The 21138-nt window shown below is 60.1% G+C and overlaps 1 protein-coding gene across 4 annotated transcripts in view; it reads left to right on the forward strand.

Annotated features, from left to right (window-relative positions):
- Nucleotides 1–1461: 1461 nt before the first annotated feature.
- CASKIN2 (CASK interacting protein 2) overlaps nucleotides 1462–21138 on the forward strand; it is a 35791-nt gene continuing 16114 nt past the window's right edge. For 2 of the 4 annotated variants that reach the window (XM_069799077.1, XM_069799081.1), the window contains exons 1-2: nucleotides 1463–1704; nucleotides 4004–4717. In XM_069799077.1, the coding sequence (XP_069655178.1) occupies nucleotides 4624–4717 (94 nt within the window). In that variant the 5' untranslated portion in view covers nucleotides 1463–1704; nucleotides 4004–4623. Of the gene's footprint in view, nucleotides 1705–4003; nucleotides 4718–21138 lie in introns of all 4 variants that reach the window. The other 2 variants (XM_069799078.1, XM_069799080.1) reach the window with 2 other exon arrangements.

Genomic DNA, 21138 nt, shown 5'->3' on the forward strand with positions numbered 1-21138 from the left:
TTCAAAGGCTGTGCTAGAAATTGGGGATTTCTAGTAAATCGGGGTAAACCTTCTAGTGGTACCCTCCATTCAAAAGTCTTGCATGACACCAGAGACTAAAGCTTAAATTACCCAGCTTTAACCACACGAGTGTAACTGAAGCGTCATAACGTTTGGGTGGGAATATCGGTGTGGCATGTCCTTACTGCAGTGTAATGGTGTGCTGCCGGAGGTTGTCGGGGTGGAAATGTCCTACCCCTGCCTGAAACAGGACGCACATTTTGTACAACGCAGGGCCTGGGCTCCTCTTTTGCAAAGTGGGTTTAGCCTGTGCCCAGAGAGCTGCAAAGCTTAATTAAGATCCTTAAGAGGACAAAAGGTACTACATAAATTCAGGGGATTATTATAAATGTCACTGCGCTCTACAAGCTCTGGCAAAACTCACAGGAGGAATAACGAGACCTTTCACTTCACAGCCCGTCCTAGCAGGGCTACTTACAGCTTCATGCTTCAACATAGCAGCTGTAAAATGTTGACATTTATAATTAGATGTGCATAATAATCTCTTTATTCCTGAACTGAAAAGATAGGGTGTGTCTTGAAATGTCAGTTCCTCCTCTTTGCTGAGGATCCCCCTTAATGGGATTGCTCACGAAACCATCATTTGGTGAAATGTCTCAGAGCCTGGTTCGAAGAGGTACCGATCTTTGCAGCTCCCCCAGGGAGCTGTGGGCTGGGCAATTGGTGAATAAAATCAAAGCCTCCGTGTGTTTTTAATCTGATTAGTTGATGATAATCCAGTAGTATCATGCAGCAAAAGCTGTCCAGCTTTATTAGGCAATCTCTTGTTTTAAGAGAACTGTACGCAGGGGAGCATTCAGCTTTGGTGTTTCTGTTGAGGACTGGCACAATGGGGTGATTTTTCGTGGTTTTAGTGCTTTGTGAGAATAAGATTAATCTGGGGCTTGGACAGCTGGGGGAGTGGTGGATTTTGGTCCTGTGGGTGCTATCAGCAGCTTTGGGCAGCCCCTCTGCCAGGGTGGTTGGTGGTGGAGGGGGCAAAGGGCTGACCAGGTCGGACCAGGGCTGAAGGTGGGCGATCGCCCCGCGGTCCCGGGCCACCGGGTCGGTCCCGGGTCGAGGATGGGGGATCACCCCCCCTGGGGCTGGTCCCAGACCACCGGGTCACTCCCAGGTCGAGAACTGGGTACTTCCCAGCGGGGGCCGGTCCCGGACCACCGGTTCGGTCCCGTACCTTGCCGGTCCCGGACCGCGTTGGCTCTCAAAGCGAGCCTTTTGCCTGGGAGCCCCAGGGGCATTCCCCGGTGCGGGGCGGGAGCGGTGCCGGTGCGGCGCGCTGCCGCGGCCCTGCCCCTGCCTAAATCTGCCGGCGCATCACGGTGAGTGACAGCAGCCCCGGCCCTGCCCAGCCCGCACAACCCGCCGGGCTTTTCCAATCAGGCCGGGCCGGGGAGGGATTTCCTGCCGGGACGGGGCCAGCCCGAGCGGGACTTTGCCGAGCGCCGCGCCGCCCTGCGAGCCGGGCAGCCGGGACCGCGCCGCTCGGTCCGGTCCCGGTCCCGCTCCGCACGGCTCGGCAAGTTGCTGCTCGGCTTGGCTCTGTACTTCTCGTCGTGGCTTGGTCCGGAGCGGTACCGCACGGCGCGGTCCGGTTCGGTCCGGTCCGGTGCGGCTCGGTTCGCCCCGGCTGGGAGCGCCGGTCAGGTGAGTGGGGCCGCCGGCTGCGGGGCTCGGGCCGCTCGTAGAAGCAGCGGAGCAACCCGTCTCGGTGGGGGCAAAAATCCTCCCGAGCCTTCCCCGAAGGAGGGAGCGGCCCAGTCCGGGTCCCGGGGGTCTCGGGACGGGGGCGGTGGGGGGGACACGGAGGCGCGACGGGTGCGCCCATCGCTGCCTGCCCGGCCGGCCTCGCTCCGGCGGCGGGCAGCGCGGGGCTTCCCGGGGGCCTCCCGGGGGAGGTGAGCTTCCCCCACCCGTCCCTTCGGGACCCAGTCTTGGTGCCTACTGCTCTTTCGCATCTTTCCTTCTCCACTTACGTAATTGGTTTGTTGTTGTTTTGATTTGTTTTGTTTTGTTTTCTCCTCCTCTCTCTCCTTTTTCCCGGCGCCGCCGTTGGCTGCGGGAATGTTTGGGATACTTTGGTTCTCCAGGTGGATTCCTGGGCTGGAGGCTCGGCTCTGCTCGGGTGGGAGGGCTGTTTGCTGTTGCTTTTCCAGCTTTGTGAGTTTCTCAAATTTTACCTTCGCTGCTGCTCCTCTCTCGAGAGGCTGAAGAGGTGGAGGTCTGTATTTGGAGTTCTCGGTACCTCCCAGTTATTCGCCGAGCCTCGTGTGCTCCGGGAGAGGTAGAAGCAGCACAGGGCTGTTTTCTAAGTGAGGCCGTACAGACTTTTTTAATACATGAGTAAATAGTCTCAGCGCCCTCACGCTCACTTTTTGTGCTTTTGAAGAGCAGCACAAAGTGGGATGCAGTGCATAGGGTTAAATGAAATAGTTTTGAAAACGGTGTAGCACAGGAGGTTTCGGGAGGGGATTTGTTTGTGGCAAGAGGTTAGTCTGAGTCAAGTGGCTGAAACTTTGTTGTAAGGTAGATAAGCTGGTGTGGGCGCTCCAGGATGGATGTGGGGAGGTGACAGCTGACCTCGGCAGGCACTGGCCTCAGTGCCTGGTACCAAGCCCCCAAGCAGCCCCAGTGCCGAGGGGCTTATCAGCTGAATGAACTGTGGGCCCCAGGGGAACAATGATGGGGGAAGAACCCCTCAGCCTGGTGTGGGAATCTCAGCATCCCCTTGTCCCAGAAGCTAAGCTGGCACTGGAGCATCGCCTCTCCTGCTGCCCTGAATACCACTGCACCCTGGGGAGGGCTGGAGCATGGGGAGCCCGTGGGGGGGGTCTGTGCTCGTGGGCAGCTGCAGCTTCTAGCTTTACCGCGGGTGGGCTGAGTGACGCTGTGCCATGGGACGCCCCTTCTGTTTTTGCCCCCGACCCAGGCAGGACCTCTCTTCCCACTGTTGCCTTCTCTCCCCTGTGGCTTCCATCCTTAAAACGGTGACCTCAATTGCTTGGAGGAAGCGACACCCGCTATTATATAAACGGCTGAGGGCGAGCGCTCTGGGAAGGCAGACGGCATGCCTGAGCCATGGCGGGGGAACTGGAGCCGGTTCCGATGCAGCCCGGATCGGTACAGGGGGAGTTGCAGGGTGATCTGGTGACGGCTTTGCAGCTGGCACGGCGCGTGCTCCCTGCCCTCCTGCGCACACGCTCCTCCCCGGGCGTTGGAGCAGCCTGCCAGATGCATGGCCCTGAACCAGGAGGGATTTTCTTGCCACCCAGTTTGGGCAGCCCAGGCGCAGCAGGGGAGAGCATGGGCTGGGAGGTGTGAACTGCTGCCACGGAACCCCATGCCCTCTCTGGGGTATCCTAGCTGGCCAGGCTGTGGGCTTGATTCTGTTCTCCTGAGCATGGTTGTGCTGCTGAATTACACCCAGTTCCTTACTTGGGCCAGAGAGAGCTCGTGTAGTGGTTAAAGACTGTCTTGGGTCCCAGGGCACTGAGCTTCATGGGTGATTTGGAGGGCGAGGGTGTACACCTGCATGCGAGGGGAATAGTGCTGGGCAGGCTGACTCACTCCCATGGGCTGTAGAGGACTTTGGCTAAACCTCTCCAGCTCCATCCCTTGGGTGCTGCCACCAGGAAAGGAGAGGGGGAGATGCTGTAGTGCCCCGAGCCCCATGTGCTGCCTTTAGGGAGGGGAGAGTGTGTGCAGCCCCAGGGGGACGGGGAAGGAGCTGTACTCCCGTCCTGCTCCTTGGCCACCCCCCAACAGCATCCTCGGGAGGTTTCTTCCACAGGTTCTTCTCTCTCCGTTTAACACGAGGACAAGCCAAGTCCCGCCAGGACTAAATATAGTCAAAGTATTCGTTCTTCGGTGCGGATACAAAAGCTGTCGCGACGGAGCCGGGAGGTAAATGGCCTTCGAGGGCTGACTCTGCTTTTCCCCTCTGCAGGTCCCGGGCTGCCACTCCAGGGCTCGGCCGTGCACGGGGCTCCCCAGCGTGGCTGCAGCGCTGTCGCCAAGAGGAATGCTGAAACGAAGGGGCTAATGAGCACCAGAGAGGGAGGATCTATAACTTCCAGATGGCGACGAGCCCATAATCCCTTTGGGAAGAATTAGGGACTCATCAGCACAGCAGAGCCTGGCGAGGGGAGCAAAGCACGACACGTCTGGCTCCGGGAGCGCTGCGAGAGGCTGAGGGCATCCTGATGCCGACTGCACTGGCCACCCTGCCCCGAGCCACCTGGCTTGGTCTTGCGGAGCTCTGGTGCTGCCAGGAGCCCGTCCCTAGGTGCTGAACTATTTCTTGTTTTAATTGATCGCATGTTCTCCAACCAAATCCCACCCGGGTCCTGCTCCTCCAGACGCAGAAATGGACTTCTGCCCTTAACAGAAAGACTTCCTCCTTCTGGTTTTTATGTCCCATGGGATTGTAAAGCATCTTTCTTGCTGGATTTCATCTCCCGTCAAAGTGTGTTTTGAGGAATTAGGGGCTTATTCTCATGGCTCTATAAACCTCCAGGATCCGAGGGTCTCTGCCTTCTGCGCTGCTGCTGCTCCCACCTGTCTGCGATGGGGCGAGAGCAGGAGCTAATCCAGGCCGTGAAGAACGGGGACGTACCCAGTGTGCAGAAACTAGTGGCCAAGATCAAGGCATCTAAGAGCAGTGAGTACACCGGTGCAGAGCTGTGGGCTCCCTCTCCCCGGCCGGGCACTGCCGCCTGTCCCAGTGTGTGAGTCCTGGCAGCGGGCTCAGTGCCATCCAAGCCAGGGTGCAAGTGCTGGCTCTGAACCCCGGTGCATGAGTTATGCTGTGGCCGGAGGCAGGAGCGCAAGCGCAGCCCATGCGGATGAATGACCCGGCTGTAAGCGATCCTCCCTGCAGGGCTGGGGTTCCCCTTGGGCTCGGGGCCAGGAGCCCTGAAGCTTGGGCCACTGAGCAGGGATGGGTGAAGGGAAACGGCGGCGGTGGAGGGAAGCGAAGCCACTTGAGGGGGGGACGCTGCTACAAAGGGTCTTTAGCGATTGCCACTTGCTCCTGGCTGTATTTATCTTGTGAAAAATTATCATCCCAGCCAGTCAACTGGAACCAATCGTCAAGCCTTGAATTTCAGTCTGGTAATGTTTAACCCTTCAGCAGCGCTGTTTTCTTGCACACGCTCTCAGAAAGGTCAGTGGCAAGCATGGCTCAGAGCAAACGTCGGGCTTTTGGGGGTCTCCAAGGGCACTGGGGTCCTGCAGGCACCACATGGCATCTGGAGGAGATGGGAAGGGTAGCAAGGTGGAGGAGCAGATCATGGCTAGTGGCACGGTGCCCTTGTAGAGAGCTGAGCTCCTGGCTGCTTTTCATGACCTAACGAGAGAAGGAGACTGGGAAAAGTAAATAAAAGGGCTCTCAGTGTGGTCATGGTGGGGGGAAGGTGCACAGCACCTGCCTGGGCTGTGAGAGCTGCTCTGGGCTGGGGGGTGTGGGACCCCCTGCCAGGGCTGCATGTCGTGGGGGGTCTCATGGGTGTGTGTGGCAAAGCTGGAGGGGAAAAAACTGTCCAGGGGAAGGAGAGGGGAAAGTGGGGCAGGAGAAGAAGCTTTAAGGTTTCTTAGGAGCAGCTCAGGAAGGGGAAGCTGGTGCTGAGAAACGTGAGTTAGGCTAGGGATTATAAATGCTAGAAGGGCATTAACTCCCCTGGGTCAGCTACTGGAAAGCTTTGACTGGGGCCAAAACTTTGCAAGTCTGGACTGCTGGGCATGCAGGAAGGCTGGGGGCCACCTCCACCCCAGAACAGGGGGTGCCTGGTGCCTACTCTCTGGGTGAAGGGACTGGGTGCCATTGCCCACGCTTGCAGCTCAGGGACTGCGCCTGTATGGGGTCCCTGAGCTGGAATGAGAGAGGTTTGCCTGCGCAGGCGGGTTGAAGGACGCCTCCAAGGCAATAAATAACATCAGAATGTGAGCGTCCTGCTGGCTGATGCAGCCCCATTCCCCTGAGCTGGTGTCCCATGGCCAGGCGGTGTGGGCAGGCTGGGGTGCCCTTGGCTCTCTTCCTCCTGTGCACCTGGAGGGGTGAAGTTATACTTGTTTCCTCCAGTCCCTTCCAGTAACTCTCTCCCAGTGAAACCCCGTCTGTGTTTTCTCTCTGGCATCTTCCCCTCCCTCTAGCCGTGGGGCACCCACGTGAATGTGTGTGTTTAACTCCCCCGCTGCAGCGGCGTCAGCAGCTCCCTCTGCTTATTTTCATTTTATTCCTTTATAAGGAGGAGGGTGCAAAAAGCCCAGACCCCTGCAAGGCCACCGCTGCAAGCCCTCGGTGGGGCTCCTGTGCTGGACCCTCTGTGGAGGCTTGCCTGGTCCCAGGGGCTCATCCCTGGCATGGAGGGCATCACTGCTCCTCATCCCTTACAGTTCCCCCTCTCTCCTCTCGCCGATGCCATGTGAGCCGAGCATTTGCTGCATTTGCTGTTCATTAAAGCGCCTTTTCCATATGACAAGCTGAGATGCTGATTATATATATATTTTTTTCAAAATCCCTCTAAGAGCCCTTCTGCTGTCTCAGTGGATTGGGAGCTTGGTCGCTGTGATCAGCCCTCTGGGTCTTCCTGTGCCTAAAAAAGTCACTGCACGTAAGCAAAAATCAAGCGCCGGTCCCGGCAGCGGGAACTTCAGGGACACGTTGTTTAATATTCACCGTGCGCAGCCCTCCTCCCTGCGCAAGCGCTGCTGTACAAGTGGGTCACAGCACCTATTATTATAAGGCGGTGGGGCGGGCAGGGAGAAAGTTTTGGGGGCAGGAGGGGAAGGGCAGGCGAGGGCGGGCATCCTGCCTGCGGGAAGGGGACGTTGGGTCGATGCTGTGGTCACTTCTGCAGCCAGGGAGGGGGTCTCCTCCGGGAGAGCCGGGCTGCTCCTGCTGAGCCAGCCGTGCTTTGCTGAGGTTCCCTGGCGCAGCAATAGAAACGTCCCGCTTTTTAATTTCCTTCTCTCTCTCCCTCTCTCCTCCCCTCTGCGTCGGAGCGCTGCAGAGTTTAATTGAAATTGTTAAACGACCCGTCACGGCTTTGGCCTTTCTCCCCAGCGATCAATCACGTCCCCGGCTTGGCCGTGCTCACCAACAATGCGCCAGTTGGCCGGGCCGGGGCGGCCGCCGCGGCACCGATGGGCTGGGGGCTCCCCGGGGGAGGTGAGAGGCAGAGCCCCCCCGCCGGCTGGGGCTCTCGTCTCTGGGAAGGGGTGATGGTTCCTGGAGCTGGACGGTGCCTGGCAAGGTTTGGGTGTCCCCATCCCGGCCGTGCAGGGCTAAGGGACAGGGGCTGGGGGGATGCTGGGGTGATGCTGGTGGGCGGGGGTGTGATTCCCCTGTGATAGCCGTGGGCTGGAGGGAACTATGGAAGGCGATGGGAGCTGGACTTACTGTTTGCCTTCCTTGAGGGAGTGGTGAAGGTTTGTGTTTAAACGTGTGCGAAGTGCAAAGAAAGGGCAGCAGCTGAGCAAACTGGTGTTAAACTCTCAAGGACAGGGAGTAAAGCCCTGCCGGCGTTCAGCTGCTGCCTTGGGGAGGTTCGGCCGGCTTTGGCTAGCCACTTGCCCCGTTTCACTAGTGACTTACCTCATTTCACCAGCTATGTTGGGGTTTTCCAGACCTTGGATATATCAAGGACAGGGGTGGGCGCCTGGGACTCAGCTGTGTCTGGGCTGTGACCTACCTAGCAAGTTGTTAAATGGTAGCAAAGCTTGCAGGGGGCCTTGGCTTTATCCCCGCGCCTGGGTTGGTGCCCCTCATTGCTGCATGCCGGCTGCACAAAGCTCAGCAAGTTTTTCCCAAGAGCGGTGCCGGCCCTCAGATGCTGCTGTCACCCATCTGGCTGGGCAGGAGTGGGACAATGCTGCTCCGCATGCTGTGAGACTGCAGCAGGCAGATGTGGGATAACTTGCTCCCTCCCTCCCCCTTAAATTTCCTACTAATCCCTAGTAGCTATTTCAGCTTAAGCCTCGAAGCGTGAGGTTTAATATCTCTCCTGTGATTTGTTAGCCTTTGCCACCAGAGCTCTGTGTCCCTGTCCTCTGCAGAAACACCCACCCTCCCTTCATGTCCTGCCGGTCTTTTTCCTTCTCTCAGCGGCAGCGGGTCCACAGCTGTTTGGGGAAGAAGTTGATCCTTTTTGCAATTTGGGGGTTATTTTGCAATGATGTTGGATGCGCCTTTGTGGCAGTCGGCAAGCCCGGCATGCCGTCCCCCCTCACCGAGGAGGACCATCCTCTTCTTCACTGCTGCTCCTGAGGGAAGTTTGTCCCAAGCTCTGGCTGCTCTGTGTGGTCTGGCTGCGGAAAAGAGCCAGGACCAGCCTCGGGCAGGATCCTTATCGTTTCAGGCTCTGTTACACCCGACGGCTTTCCCTGCTGGCGGTGGTGCAGGGATGTCTGGGCACCCTGCCTGCTCCGGTCCTGCCCCAGGCCGTGCAGGCGGCTGGACCCGGCTCTGCCACCAAGCCCAAGTGTGGCCCTGGCCACATCCCTTGAAGCCCAAGTTTCGAGGACGAGTTCCCAAGCGTCCTCAGCTGTGTCCTCCCCTCCTCTCCCTGCGCGCTGTAGGTCTGACGGGCTGGACCGGCTTCGCAGCCGCACGCCTGCTTGGAAGGGCCACGGGCATGCCTGCGGAGAGACGCCGAGAAACTCTGCCGAAACGGGCAAAACTCCCTCTTCCGCCGAGACCGAGCCAGGAGCGGGGCGAGGCGCCGTGCCCAGGGGAGCCCGGCTGGCGGCGGCCCTGTGCCGGGGACCCCACCGCCCCGCAGCCTGCCAAAACCTGCTTTTGAACCAGCCTGCGGTGGGTGGGTGGGAGGGGGAGAAAAGAGGCTTCAAAGGCTCCGGCGAGCGTGGCGGCTGTGGGGATGGATGGCGGCGGGGCTGCAGCTGCGCAGCACGGGGGGGTCCATCCTTCCTTCCTCCTCCCGCAGGATGGGGGTATTCTCTGGTAGTCTGGTGTTTGCTTGGTGGGTTTTCCCATCCGCATCCTGGTTGTCCCAGCTCATGGAGGGGTTTAGCCCCTTTTTTTTCACCTCTGTCCCCAGGAAGGAAAAACCCCCGCGCAGGCAGCAGCGGTGAAAGGAGTGAATGGGTAGTTGCTTTTCAAAGCTGGCCTCTAACGGGTGTTGTGTTTGGAAAGGGGCCCGGCTGCTGCCGGTGTGCCCAGAGCTGGGGAAAACGTCACCGTGCCGAGCGTGGGAGATAAGGCACGAGCAAACAGTGTCACACAGGGAGATGGAGGAGGCTGTGCTAAGCATCGCACAGCTTCCTCGGGGCACCCAGCCCTGCGCCCCTCTGCACCCAATCTCCCCTTGTCCCGGGTCTGTATTTCTGTTCCCAGCCTTTGAAAACCCGTTGGCAGGGGACCCCACCGCCTTTGAAAACCCGTTGGCAGGGCAGCCTGTGGCTCCTTGCTGTCAGCCTAGGCCACCTGTAGCTGCCTTTTCCCTGCCTGGGTAAAAGAGTAGGGGGGAAAAAAGGGCTAATTCTGGGGAAGGGGATGAGCGTGGGGTCTGTTGGGGCTACTCTAGGCCATGCTACTTTCCCTTGGGGATGGCCGGGCAGCACTGGGGTGTCCCAGGGACTTGCCAGTCTCTCAGCGGGATGCAGAGCTCCCTCGGGGCCATGGACGGAGCCAGGCTGGCGGCCATCCCCAGTGTTGCAGGCAGGAGGCTGAGGTTTGGGGCAGGAGGGGGAATTTCCAGCCTTCAGGCACTTCCCGGTGACTTGGCCCAGACCGGGGGGCTCGGCTCCCCCTTCCTGAGGGCTGCGGAGGCTGTTTTGGCTGCCTGACCCAGAAACACAGGGCGATTTGGATGATGGCAGCTCGAAGGCAGACGGGGGGGCAGCCCCGAGCCATGGGACGGCATGTGCCTGGCTGCCGGCGGCACACGGCCGCTGTAACGGGGACGGTGCTCCCCAGGGCTGCATCCAGGCAGGGAGGGAGGGAACACAGCAAGAACACTGCTGGCACAGGCATCCCGTCCTCCATATGGGGTCAGGGACGTGCTGGGGGCATGGGGCTCGTTGCAGGCAGGAGGGAGCTGGTGCATAAAGACTTTCCAGGTGACAGTAACCTATGCAAAAAGGCAGTCAGCCCCACAGGTTTGAGTATGCTGTGTGCACGCTGCTGGCACTCCCCAGCTTTCTACCATATGGGAGAGGAGTTGCTTTTAGGTGAAAACATCATCACACTCTTCCTCCTCCTCGTTCCCCTACAGGGCTGCTGGGTCCTAAGATCTTGGCTGCGACCTAGAAAGGCGTTGCAGCATTGTCCCCGTTTAGGACAAGTGGGTCTCTGTGGACCGTGACGGCATCACCAGCATCACTCCTGCCACCTCTCCGTCAGGATCCCAGTGCTGCAAGAAGGTTTCCCTGGGAAGGGGGGAGTGAATTATTGGATCCCAGTGGCGATCAACAGCATCTCCCATGGAAGATGGTTTCCAGCCAGCCGGGAGTGCGCGGTAGTGCACTCCCAGCCGGCTGGAAACCATCTTCCATGCAGCATTGACCCGGCAAGAGTTAAAAGAGGGGCTGGATGCCGTGCGTGTGTGTGTGCATGCACGCGCCCTGCTTTGTTTTTAAAAGCGCCTCGGCTGGCCTGGCCCCCCGCCAGACCCAGGGCCCGCCGCTGGCAAAAACTCCGGCAAAGGAGTATGAAAGGGGCAGAAACTAAATAACAATAAACCACCTTTTTCTGGCGGCTCTAGCAGGCGAGGGGGTGGGGAGGAGCTGTAAGCACTCCGGCTCCCCCAAATCCCATCCTGGCTTCCCCAAAAAATCATGCCTGGGATGGAGAGGGAGGGACCTGCTCGAACCTTGGGGCTGCAACAATCTCCTGGGCCTTGCTGAGGTGTCCCGGTGAGTCACAGACCTGTCTGGAGATGCCCGAGCTGCTTGGAAATGTCTCTGCTGGGATGATCTTTACCCTCCCGGGGAAGGGCTGGACACCCTCACCCATCCCTCGCTCCTGCGGGATGCCCGGGGCTGCGGCAGCCTGTGCCTGGGGTAGGCGCGCAGGCACCCCGAGCCATTTGCAACCCCGGGGAGAAAGGCCGGAGCTGCAACCGAGCAACAGCTTCGATGGCAAGATAAGGGAGCAGGGAAAACCTGCGCGCGCCGCAGGTATACGGCTCCCGCAGCATCCCAGGCCTGGTGCAACACGTCCGGCTGCGCTTCCGCCAAGCCCTGCCAGCGCCGGCGCCGCTCCCCCACCGGGCCCCAGCCAAGACTGCGCAGAGAGCACGTGGCTCCCGGCGCTGCCGCCGTGCCCGGACCCCCACCTCGACCTCCCCCGGGTGCCATCCCGGGAGCCAGAGCGTGTATCGGCTGACCCCGGTGGGCGGCTGTGCCGTGAGGGGTGAAGACTCCCAGGGTTTCGTAACACCGCCGTCGGCCGCGGGCACGGCTGGTTGCGTAAGGCGCCCTGTCTGCTCGTGAAGGGAGTCGGCGAGCATGGCGCGGGCGTCGGGTGCCCAGAACGGGGGTGCCCCTGGCAGTGGGGCTGACTCGGGCTCTCCCACCCGCTTTGCAGGTGCCTTTTGCCCCCCTTGGAGTGTTGGTCCCAGGGTCTGGCTGGCTCCCTGCCCTCGCTCCCCGCCTTGAGCAGCCCATCTTGGGGCATCGTCTTGTTTCTTTGCCGGGACGGGCATGGCTAAGCCTGAAGGGGGTTTTCTAGCTGGAGCTGAATTGGGTGCAAACAGCAAAAGGGAGACCGTGGATTGGGAGTCCCGTGGATTGGGAGCCCCGTGGATTGGGAGCCCCGTGGACCTTCCCCTCCTATGGGTGTCCTCTCTCCCCAGGCAGGACACCCAACTCACAGCCTGCGTGGGCCCTTGGGGACCTCCCCAGATGCGTCCCCGAGGCCATGTGAGCTCCACTTGCCTCGTCAGCCTCCAAAAAGGGCCAGAGTCCTCCCCGGTGGCTAATCATTGCCGATGCGGGGGATGCAGGTACATGGTGAGCCCAGCTGCCAGCGTGGGGGCTGGCACAGCCATGGCAGCAGGGATTGCTCTGATCAGTTGGTCTGAAGCACCCCAGGTTTGGGTTTTGTTGGGCTGATGCAGGTGGAAAGGGCTGCATGAGCCCTCCTGCCTTCCCTGAATAAGTACCCGCTAATCCTGCTGGGTTTAAAAGAAGGGAAACGCTCCTCCTTGCAGGGGAAGAGGCTCCTGCACTGATAGAGGAGCTGCCTCTGACCCTGCTCTGTGTCTCCAAACCCCAAGGGCTACTCAAGCCTCAGGGGAGCTCTCAGCTTCCTCCTCAGCGGTGCTGTGGCACAGGCAACTCCCTGTCTCGGAGCATCTGTCCCACTGGTTATATTTAGCAGCATGTGCTGGGCTGCACATAGATGTCCTGGAGCTGCTTCTCCATTCCCTCCACCCCAAACCTGGTGTGGACATGGTGGGGTCCAGCTCTGAGCCCCCAAAGTCATGGCTCTCCTCTGTCCTGCTGCAGCCCGCTCCAAACACCTGCGGCTTTGCAGGGCCGAATTCACACCGGGTGTCGATGTCACCTGTGAGTATTGTCCTGGATAAACATCTCCTCCCAGGAGCAGTGCAGGTGGGTGCCTCTGCTCATCAGGGGACAACTTCGGCACTCAGATGGGGATCGGCACGTGGCCATCAGCCCCCTGAGCCCCCACATGTGGCCGGCCACGTGCTTGCAAAGCCAGCGCCTCGTTGGCCGGGAAGGGACATGCAGCTTCCAGGGCTGGTTTGCTCTCCCAGTGCTTTCCCAGCAGGGTTGGGACGGCTCAGAAAGCCGTTTGCTGGCAGGGCCTGGGGGTGAGGCAACCTGCCGTGATCCCCTGACCGGGGTGGGGGGCACAGGGTGCCACAGGAGGGGTGGCACAGTGCAAGAAGGGCTGCCATTTCCTACGAAAAGGAGCTGAGGGAGGTGGGGGGACACTTTTTTCCCCTGTCCACCCCTGTCTTTCTCCCTGTCACCCCCCGCCCCGCGATGCTGCGAGGCAGCAGGCGGGGGTTTCTGTGCTCAGCTCCCATGTCCTGCCTCCTCCGCCAACTCGGGCTTGCCGGGGCCGTTCCCGACACGCACCCGCCGTGCTGGAAAGGCGTAAACAGATCGGGTTGCCGGCAGGGGTCCAGGGAGCGGGCAGGCCTTGGCTTGCATCCCACCACTGCTCGGTCGTGCCGGGGTGTGGGGAGCGCCGAGGCAGGGGGACGGGATGGAGGGGGCCGACCTGGCGGTGGGGTCCCTGCGGGAAGCTGGGCACGACCTTGGTTTCATGAGGGGATGGGGATGCTCCCCCTGCCTCAGTTTACCTCTGGTGCTAAGGTAGGCCTGCTCTTTAGGGGTTTGGAGGTTTTGATGTGCTGCCCCGCAACCCCCTTCCCCGTCCCCGTGTGGGAAGCTGCTGACCAGAGCTCACGCTGGACTGGGGGTCCTTAGATCCAACCCCCGCCTTATCCATCACAGTTGTATTCTGATGCCTTTGACCTTGCTGTAAATCAGCCCTTGTCCCTCCTGTAGTGCGTGGGGGGACGGGGCTGCTCCATGTCGCCCTTGTCCCCAGCTGGTCCCCGAGCAGCTGCCAGCCGGCTCCAGTGCCTGGGCTGGGCAATGGGAGGAACTTGCCACCCTCCCTGCCGGCCCTGGAGCAGCTGGGATGAGGGGAGGGGGGCAGGAACGCAGCACCCGGAATAACTCGGCAGCCGCCGAGGCCCCCATCGGGATGGCGAGACGGGCGTGGGGTCCTGGTGCAGGTTCCTGCTTCCACCACAAGGATGGGGAGATGCCTCTCCTGGGACATACAGCATCACCGGCTGCTAAGTGCATTTATTGGCGATTGCTGCTTCCACCTGGGGACACGCAGGGTGGTGCAGGGTGTCATAGTGATAGAGCTGTCGTGTCCCTCTCCTGTACCCTGCAGATGGGGTCCTGGGGGAATCCTTCACTGCTGCAGCTGGACGAAAACATTCCGCTCCAGCCAAGGCACAAGAAAAGCGCCACCGGCCAGATGCTCACAGGATTTTGGCGATGGCTTCTCCCACTTTGTGGCATTGCCCGGCAAGCCAGAAACCTGGGCGGGCAGCCAGAGGGTCTGACCCGGCTGGCAAAGAGCCCTCACACTGGGCACAGGCAAAGCCACACTGCCCTCCCTGGCCTTAGCAGGGAAAGGAGAGCAGCGGTGGGTTCATCTCTCTTGAGCTGCTTGTCCCAGGCTGGAGGGAGCTTGGCTCCTGCCCACTGGGGATGGACCTGTTCCTGTCCCCTTCCTGCTGGCAGCAGCATGGAGCAGCTGGGCAGTTCCTGCTTGCTTGGGTAGGCAACCTTGTGCAGCACATGGGAGCAGCAAGGAGAGACGGGTGCCCTCTGTGCCCTTGCCACCACCAGAGAGGGGATTTGGAGAGGGACCCTTCCCATTCCTCATGGCTTGGGAGCACTGAGCAGCCACTGCTGGGCGAGATCCTCTTTCTCTTTCCCAATGCAGATGCCATGAATGGCTGCAGCACCATGGCATCTGCGGGAGAAGTTGCCCATCCAGCATCCCTTGGGACCAGCAGGAGCCGGAGGCCACGTTTCGGCTCTGTCTAGGAGGGAAGGAAATGGTTTGCTCAAGCTGCTCAGATCTGGGCTGCAATTCAGGTGGAGCTGGATAGCTTGTGCATCGTTTGCTGGAAGGCGGCTGTAGGAAGCAAAGAGCCTCTCATTTCGGTTTGGCAGTAGAGGGTAGAGGCAGCAGCCCCCCAGGAGTGGAAATCCTTGGTTCACAGAGAGGAAAACCTGGTCCCCAGGCAGCATCTGCCCCGTCTCTGCAGAGATTGGGCTGTGTGCATCCCGGGGGATCCTGCTGGCACGTCCCTGAGCGGGGCTGGCGGCAGCACCGGCTCCTGGGGTCAGAGTTGAGGAAAGGCATCCGCAAGGTATTTTTAACTGTGTGTGACTCCAAACCCCGGCTGCGCAGCTGCCAGCAGCAGTCTGAGGTTAGTCCTCGGCTGCCGACAGTTGATTGCCCGGGGGGGGGGGGGGGGGGGGGGTGCTCTGGGGAAAATTCTGTTCCTGGTCACTGGGGCCTCGGGAAGGAGTGACAGCACTTGAACCATTGACCTTCTGAGTGACCTCGGGCGAGCGGCTTCACCTCCCGGTGCCTCCCCACCCATCCTGTATGTGCCTTGCCTAGATTAGAGCATCCAGGGTGGGGACAGCCGCTCTGTCCACCCCAGGAGCGCCTGCTTCCAGGCACACGGCAGTTTGCTGGGGGCCAAAGGGGGAGGATGTTACAGGATTTCCAGCGGCTGCATCATCGTGTGCAAGTATTGGCTCCACTGGCTGGAGCGTCTCCCAGATGCTGGCTGCCACGTGTGGGTACCAGGCTGGCAGTGATGGGGACAGAGTGCTGTAGGGCCATGGCAGCCCTGTATCCCAGCCTCTGCCTTGGCCTGCCACCCCTAGGAGCTGCATGATTTGCTGCAGCCATCCAAGCTACAGCAGAAGGCTGGATCCTTGTTTCACTTCCTTGAGCTCGCGGGGTTTTGCTGGCCGCTCTTGGCTGCTCTAATTTTTATCTGGGGCTCATTGTTAGAACCATAAAATAAATAGCTACGTGCTCCTCTTGAGCGTCAGAACCCTCCAGGTGTAGGTGGGTTGCTGCGTCCCTGCCCGCCCTCCCTAATTAACTGTTGCTCAGCAAATCCAGACTTACTGACCTGCCAATAATCTTCCTGTGCAAGGCAAGCCCTTTGGCTGCTGGCTCCTGCCGCTTGCCTCTCGTGTCCCCCCTAGCCTCTCATGTCCCCTGTGAGCCCGTATCATGTTCACAGCCCTGGGCATGCAATGGAAAATGGTACCCTGGCAAGCAGCATCCTCCCATGCAGGGCTGCCAAGGTTGTTTTCCTCGCTGGCAGCTCCCTCCGTGCCCGCGCTCACGCTGCTCTCATCGTCCCCCTGCATCCTGCTTCCCCTCTTTCTTCCTCCCATTGACCGTCTGCCGGTTGGATTATTTTTCCCCAGATGCTGCAGTCTGCAATTTTCCTGGGTTGAATCTGCCTGGGTTTGTTCTCCTAATCCTTCTAAGTCCCTTTTGCGTTATTTCTGCCGTCGTTGATCTGTCAAGCATCCTCCACAGATTATATTAATGCACTATTTGCATTAATCGTGTTAATGAGAATGCTGAGGGTGTCTGTAGGTGCAGCCCCTTTGCCTGGGTACCTGGGGGTCACCAGGGCCCTGCAGCCCCTTTCCCAGCTCCCAGGGGAACCAGTTGGAACCAGTATGGAACCAGTTGAATGGGAGCCAAGGTGCGCTGCTAATGCTGGACCAGATGTTCTGCTGGTCCCCATGTCCTGCAGCCCATGGGTGGCTCTTGGCCCTGTGGTGTGCCTGGTGATGCACAGCAGGCGCAGGCAGAGCTCGGGCTTGGCCGCCAGCCCCCGCTGCTATCGCCCCATCTCTTCCCGCTCGGGAGGCGTCCTGTCCTTTCGGAAGGATGGGGGAAATGGAAAAGGCTCCACCTCTTCCCTGGGCAAATACAGCTCCTCTGAGTTCATATCCTGGAGAACGGAATAGCCAGGTCCCAGCAGGGACGGTGACTTCACCTCCCGGTAACACGTTTCTCCGGCCAGCTGGGAAAGGAGCCCTTGTATCTCTGAAGGAGCCGCCCGGCTTCCCCCATCCAAAGCCTTTCCCAGCTGTTCCTTCCCATCCTGGCCAGGGCTGGGGGATGTGATTTCGATTCCATGGGGCAAATGTTACTGCTACGAGTGTTACTGCTCCCCCTTGCTGGGGGGGCCGGGCTGAGATGCATCACTTTGGGGTAGGCAGCTGCTGCGAACCCCCAAATTATTGCGAGGAAGGGGAGCAAGCGCCGTTCATCCCACCATGCAGCTGAGATTGGGGGCCTGAAACTCAAACCAGGAGCACATGTTTGGCTTTTGCAAGGAGTGAATCTAACCCCAAAGGACTCCTGTGATGCCGTTTCCCCGCCTTGGTGTTTGCCCCCTCCATCCTCACTGTGGCCGACAAACCTTGGGGATGAGAGGCAAGAGCTGCACCTTCTTCCCAGCCGCATGGATGGGGACAGGGTTTCCGACTCCGCTTTTCCTTTCATTGTTCTGGGAGCCTTCGCTTTGAATAAGCTGCCTGTTTTTTCCTGCTTTGCTTGGGGGGGGGAAGCAGTGGGGGGAAATTGGGGGTCTGGCTGGTGGTCCCAGGGCAGCTGGGCTGAGGTGAGTGATTGATGTCTGTGCTGTGTGAGGATGCTGCCCCTGCTCCCTCCTGCTGCCAACCTCTTTAAAAAACGTAATTGTTGGATTTTCCCTGGGAAAAAGGCTCCCAGCCTCTCCCAAAGAAGGAAGAAGGCTCCCAGTTGGCTCTATGGTCCTGCTGCCGTGTCCCCAAACCCTCCCCTTCCCCTGTCGTGGGTCCCCAGCCCAGCCCAGGGAGGAAGGCAGATGCCTTGGACCTCTCAAACTCCTCTGCCTTTGCCATCACCTGCCTTCACCATCATCCACCATCATCCACCATCATATCTGAACATGTTGCAGGAAGGGAGAGCTTAGAGAAGGAGAAAGCACAGATGAGGAGGGAGGCAGAGCTGCCAGAGGAGACTTAGACATGCCATTGGCAGAGACAACTTGGTGGCAGGGACAACTTGGGCTCTGTGTGGCTGTAAGCCCTAAGATTTGGGGTTCAAGCCAGGTGTAAATGATGGAGGCTGTTGAAGTTAGAGACAAGCAGTCTGTGTTTTGGCATGGGGATGCTCACAGTACAGGGATGCTGTGTCAGCCCTTGGGATGCTGTGAGGAGCCACCGGGAGTTCAGCTCCTGCCAGGTTGCTGCTGGGGTCATTCCAGCTGGACCTGGGCTGCCGAAACCAGGAGTGGGGCTTGGGTGCGACAGCCGTCGCACAGCCTGTGCAGTACCAAAGCAGACAGGGCCCTGGCCAGGTCTGGTGTGTCTCGCACCTGGGTTTGGTACGTTTCTCAAGGGACAAAGACACCAACTATTCTCAAGGAGTTGCCAGACGCTAGTGTGGGAAAAGATAAGGGGCTCCCTGCTGTCGCGCTCACCCATCGCTGCCAGTTTGCCCTGTGTTGATGGGAATCTGCCTCCCTGATTGCAGCTTCCCCATCCCTGCCAGTTAACCCAGTGGCTTCGACCCAGTCAGACCCACCCCGCAGTGCCTGGCTTGGTGGAGGACCTGTTTGTCGGCGTTGGTGGGGAGCCCATTCCCCCATCCGCAGGGATGCTGCAAAGCTTCAAACCCTGGTACAGGTGGCCATTTGTGGGCAGGAAAGCACCCACGGCATTTGGACACCCGTGGCATTTGGATGCAGGGATGGGTGCTCGGCCAGGTATCCCGGTTGGCAGCACCCTGGGAACCAAAGTCACCCACCATAACCATGGGGAAAATAGGGGGGCCCCTGCCCGCCTGGGGAGCTGGGCACAGCGCTGGACTCAGCGTTTGGGGTGCGGGCTGGTGGCTATGGCAGGCAGCCGGGGTCAGGAGCCAACCTCCGTCCCAAGCTTGCTGGGCAACTTTGGTTGAGTTTCTTAATGTCTCTGTGGCCAAGCTCCTTCCCTATCAAAGTGGGCGAATCTCTTCTGAACCTATTGGGAAACTGCACCTGAAGCAGCCAGTTTGCTGGGAGGCTGCGCTGGGAGGAGCCGGGTGTGGGTGGCCACAGCGGACGTGCCTGTGGACAGAGGAGCGACAGGGAAGGGTGATTCCTGCAGAAGAGGGATGGACGTCACCTCTTTGGGTCTCGATTTTGGGTGAGACGTCGAGTCTCTCCTGAGCCCCAGCATGAACCCACTGTATACCGAGGCAGGGCCACCCCAGGCTGTCAGTGCAGGTCGAGGCCAGGCAGGGCAGGTCGGGTGAAGCTGCCGCCTCCAGCCCCAGGAGGCTGCCACCACCATCCGAGACGGCTGGTGCTCTACAGGATCACAGCTGATTAGCTCCTCCAGCTGGTTTATTGGCTTAGTGGTGACAGTTCCCAGGTGGATTTTATTTTCCCAAGAGGGTATGCACATGTATTCGGTGTATCCAGAGCACACGGTCCTTCTCCCACCACCCAGGGCAGCAGGATGCTGTTCCTGCAGTGCCCAGACAGAGTATCCCTGTGTGCAGGGTACTCATGGCTGGATGTTCAGGGATGCTTGTGGTGCAGGGACACTCAGGCTGGATATTAAGGGATGCTCGCGGCTGGTAGTACAGGGATGCTCGTGATACAGGGATGCTTAGACCCACAGTGCGGGGAGGCTCATGGCATGGGAATACTTGCAGCCAGCGGTGTGGGAACATAATTTCCCAGGGCAAGGGGAAGGGATGGGGGTCTGTGACACAGGGCCAGCAGAAAGGTGTATTTTTTCAAGAAGTCTCTGGTGAGGAGGTGGGTCTCCAGTTATAGATCTGTTCTGCACAGAGACAAAGGCTTGCAGTGGAGGACCTCTGCTGTGGCTGCGCTGGGTGGACAAAACTGGGGGGTTCACAACAAAAGTACTGCTTTCTGGAGCCTGACTCTCCATGTGAGAGCCAGGGCAGGAGTCTCCAAGGGGTGCTTCGTGGGGGGACACAGGATATTCAGGCTTTACCTTCCCCAGCCAAACTCCGGCAAGCGTGTGTTGGTCCTTCCTGGTGAGTGGTTCAGCGCTTCAGAGGGATCATGTCCATCTCTGAGACCTTGGGGAGAAGCCGAAGGGTGTCCCTGTGGGGACGAGGTCTCTGGTGAAGGGCACATGGTGATGCAGGGTGCCTGGTGTGCTGGCTTAGGGGATGCCGGCTGGGCTGGGCGAGGGCACGCCTGGCTCCACGCAGCCGGCACAGCCGGCGCCAGGCGAGCGCCCCGGGGGGTTAAATATGGGTTTGGGCCAGGCTGGCTGCCAACGGTGCGGGTGAGGCACCCGCCCTGGCCGGTTGCTTCCCGGGTGCCCCCTGCACCCCACAGGGAGCTCAGCCTGGCTTGGGATCCCCGCCATGGGTGTGCAGCCCAGCCCCACGGGGAAACTGAGGCACCGGGTGCAGCATGACAGAGGGGGCTGCTTGGCCGGGGGGAGCTGGATGGAAAGGCGCCGAGCGGGGCTGCACCATCCTGGCCCCCTCTGCCAGCGAGGATCTGAAAGGCCAAGGGCCGCCAATTTCCCCCGAGGGTCCCCGAGGGTCTCAGCCCCGTCCGGTGAGCGGGCGGCCGCGCCGCCTTTGCCGCGTCCGGCGGAGCGCGTGGGCCCTACATTTGTAAGCAATTTGCCGGAGTGCTCCAGAGGTGCTTCCCGCCTGCCGCTTGGCAGCCAGACGCCGCACAGAAGCTCGCTGGCTCCCTCGAGGCCTCGCTCAGCCCCAGCCCCGCGCTGCTGAGCCTCGTCCTGCCCGGGCAGGCGCCGGCAAACGTGCCGGAGAAGGGGGGCAGAGCGGGGTGGGGGCCCGGCAGGACCCCTTGGAGGGGTCGTGTTGGGGAGCGGGGCCGAGCAGAGGGAACCCACGGGTGGAGTTAACCCTCAGGGTGCACCAAGCCGGGTTTTCCCCTGGAAATATCTCCTTCAAGGCTTTTTTGCATTTTGGCGCTGGATCCGTGTTTTTCTGGGTTGATCTTCCTGGGATGTGAGTGTGCTCCCAGCGGGGAGTGGGGGGGGTGCGGATCAGGCCCGTGAGCGTTCCCGCCCTGGTGCAAACCCAAAAGAGGTGACGATGTGGTTGGGAAGGGTCCAGCCACCCCATCCCAATGCAGTGCCTGGATCAGCCCCAACTCTGCAGCCCTTTCCCTGCCTGGCTCTGCGGTCTTCCAGCCGGAGCCGCACCTCCGAACCAGCCGGTCTGGGAGGGCTGTGGGATTGGGAACAGCTTGGCCCGGCCTCTGCCGAGCCCCAAAACGTCTGGGCGGGAAAGGCCAGGGAGCCTGGAACTGCCAGGGCACCGACAGGGAGAGAAGAGGCTGAAGAAATGGGGAGAAAAATGAGGGAATTGGTCAAAAGGAGCACATGGATGGAACGAGGAAGAGGGATGCAGGGAAGTGTCCCCTCGCTCGCCTTCCTGTCACCACATCCCCAGGAGCATGACGGGGGCTGGTGGCACCCCCTTGGCAGCCCTCGTGCTGCCCCGCTGCTTCACCC

Source organism: Haliaeetus albicilla, chromosome 12, assembly GCF_947461875.1.
Source record: "Haliaeetus albicilla chromosome 12, bHalAlb1.1, whole genome shotgun sequence".
Lineage (NCBI taxonomy): Eukaryota > Metazoa > Chordata > Aves > Accipitriformes > Accipitridae > Haliaeetus > Haliaeetus albicilla.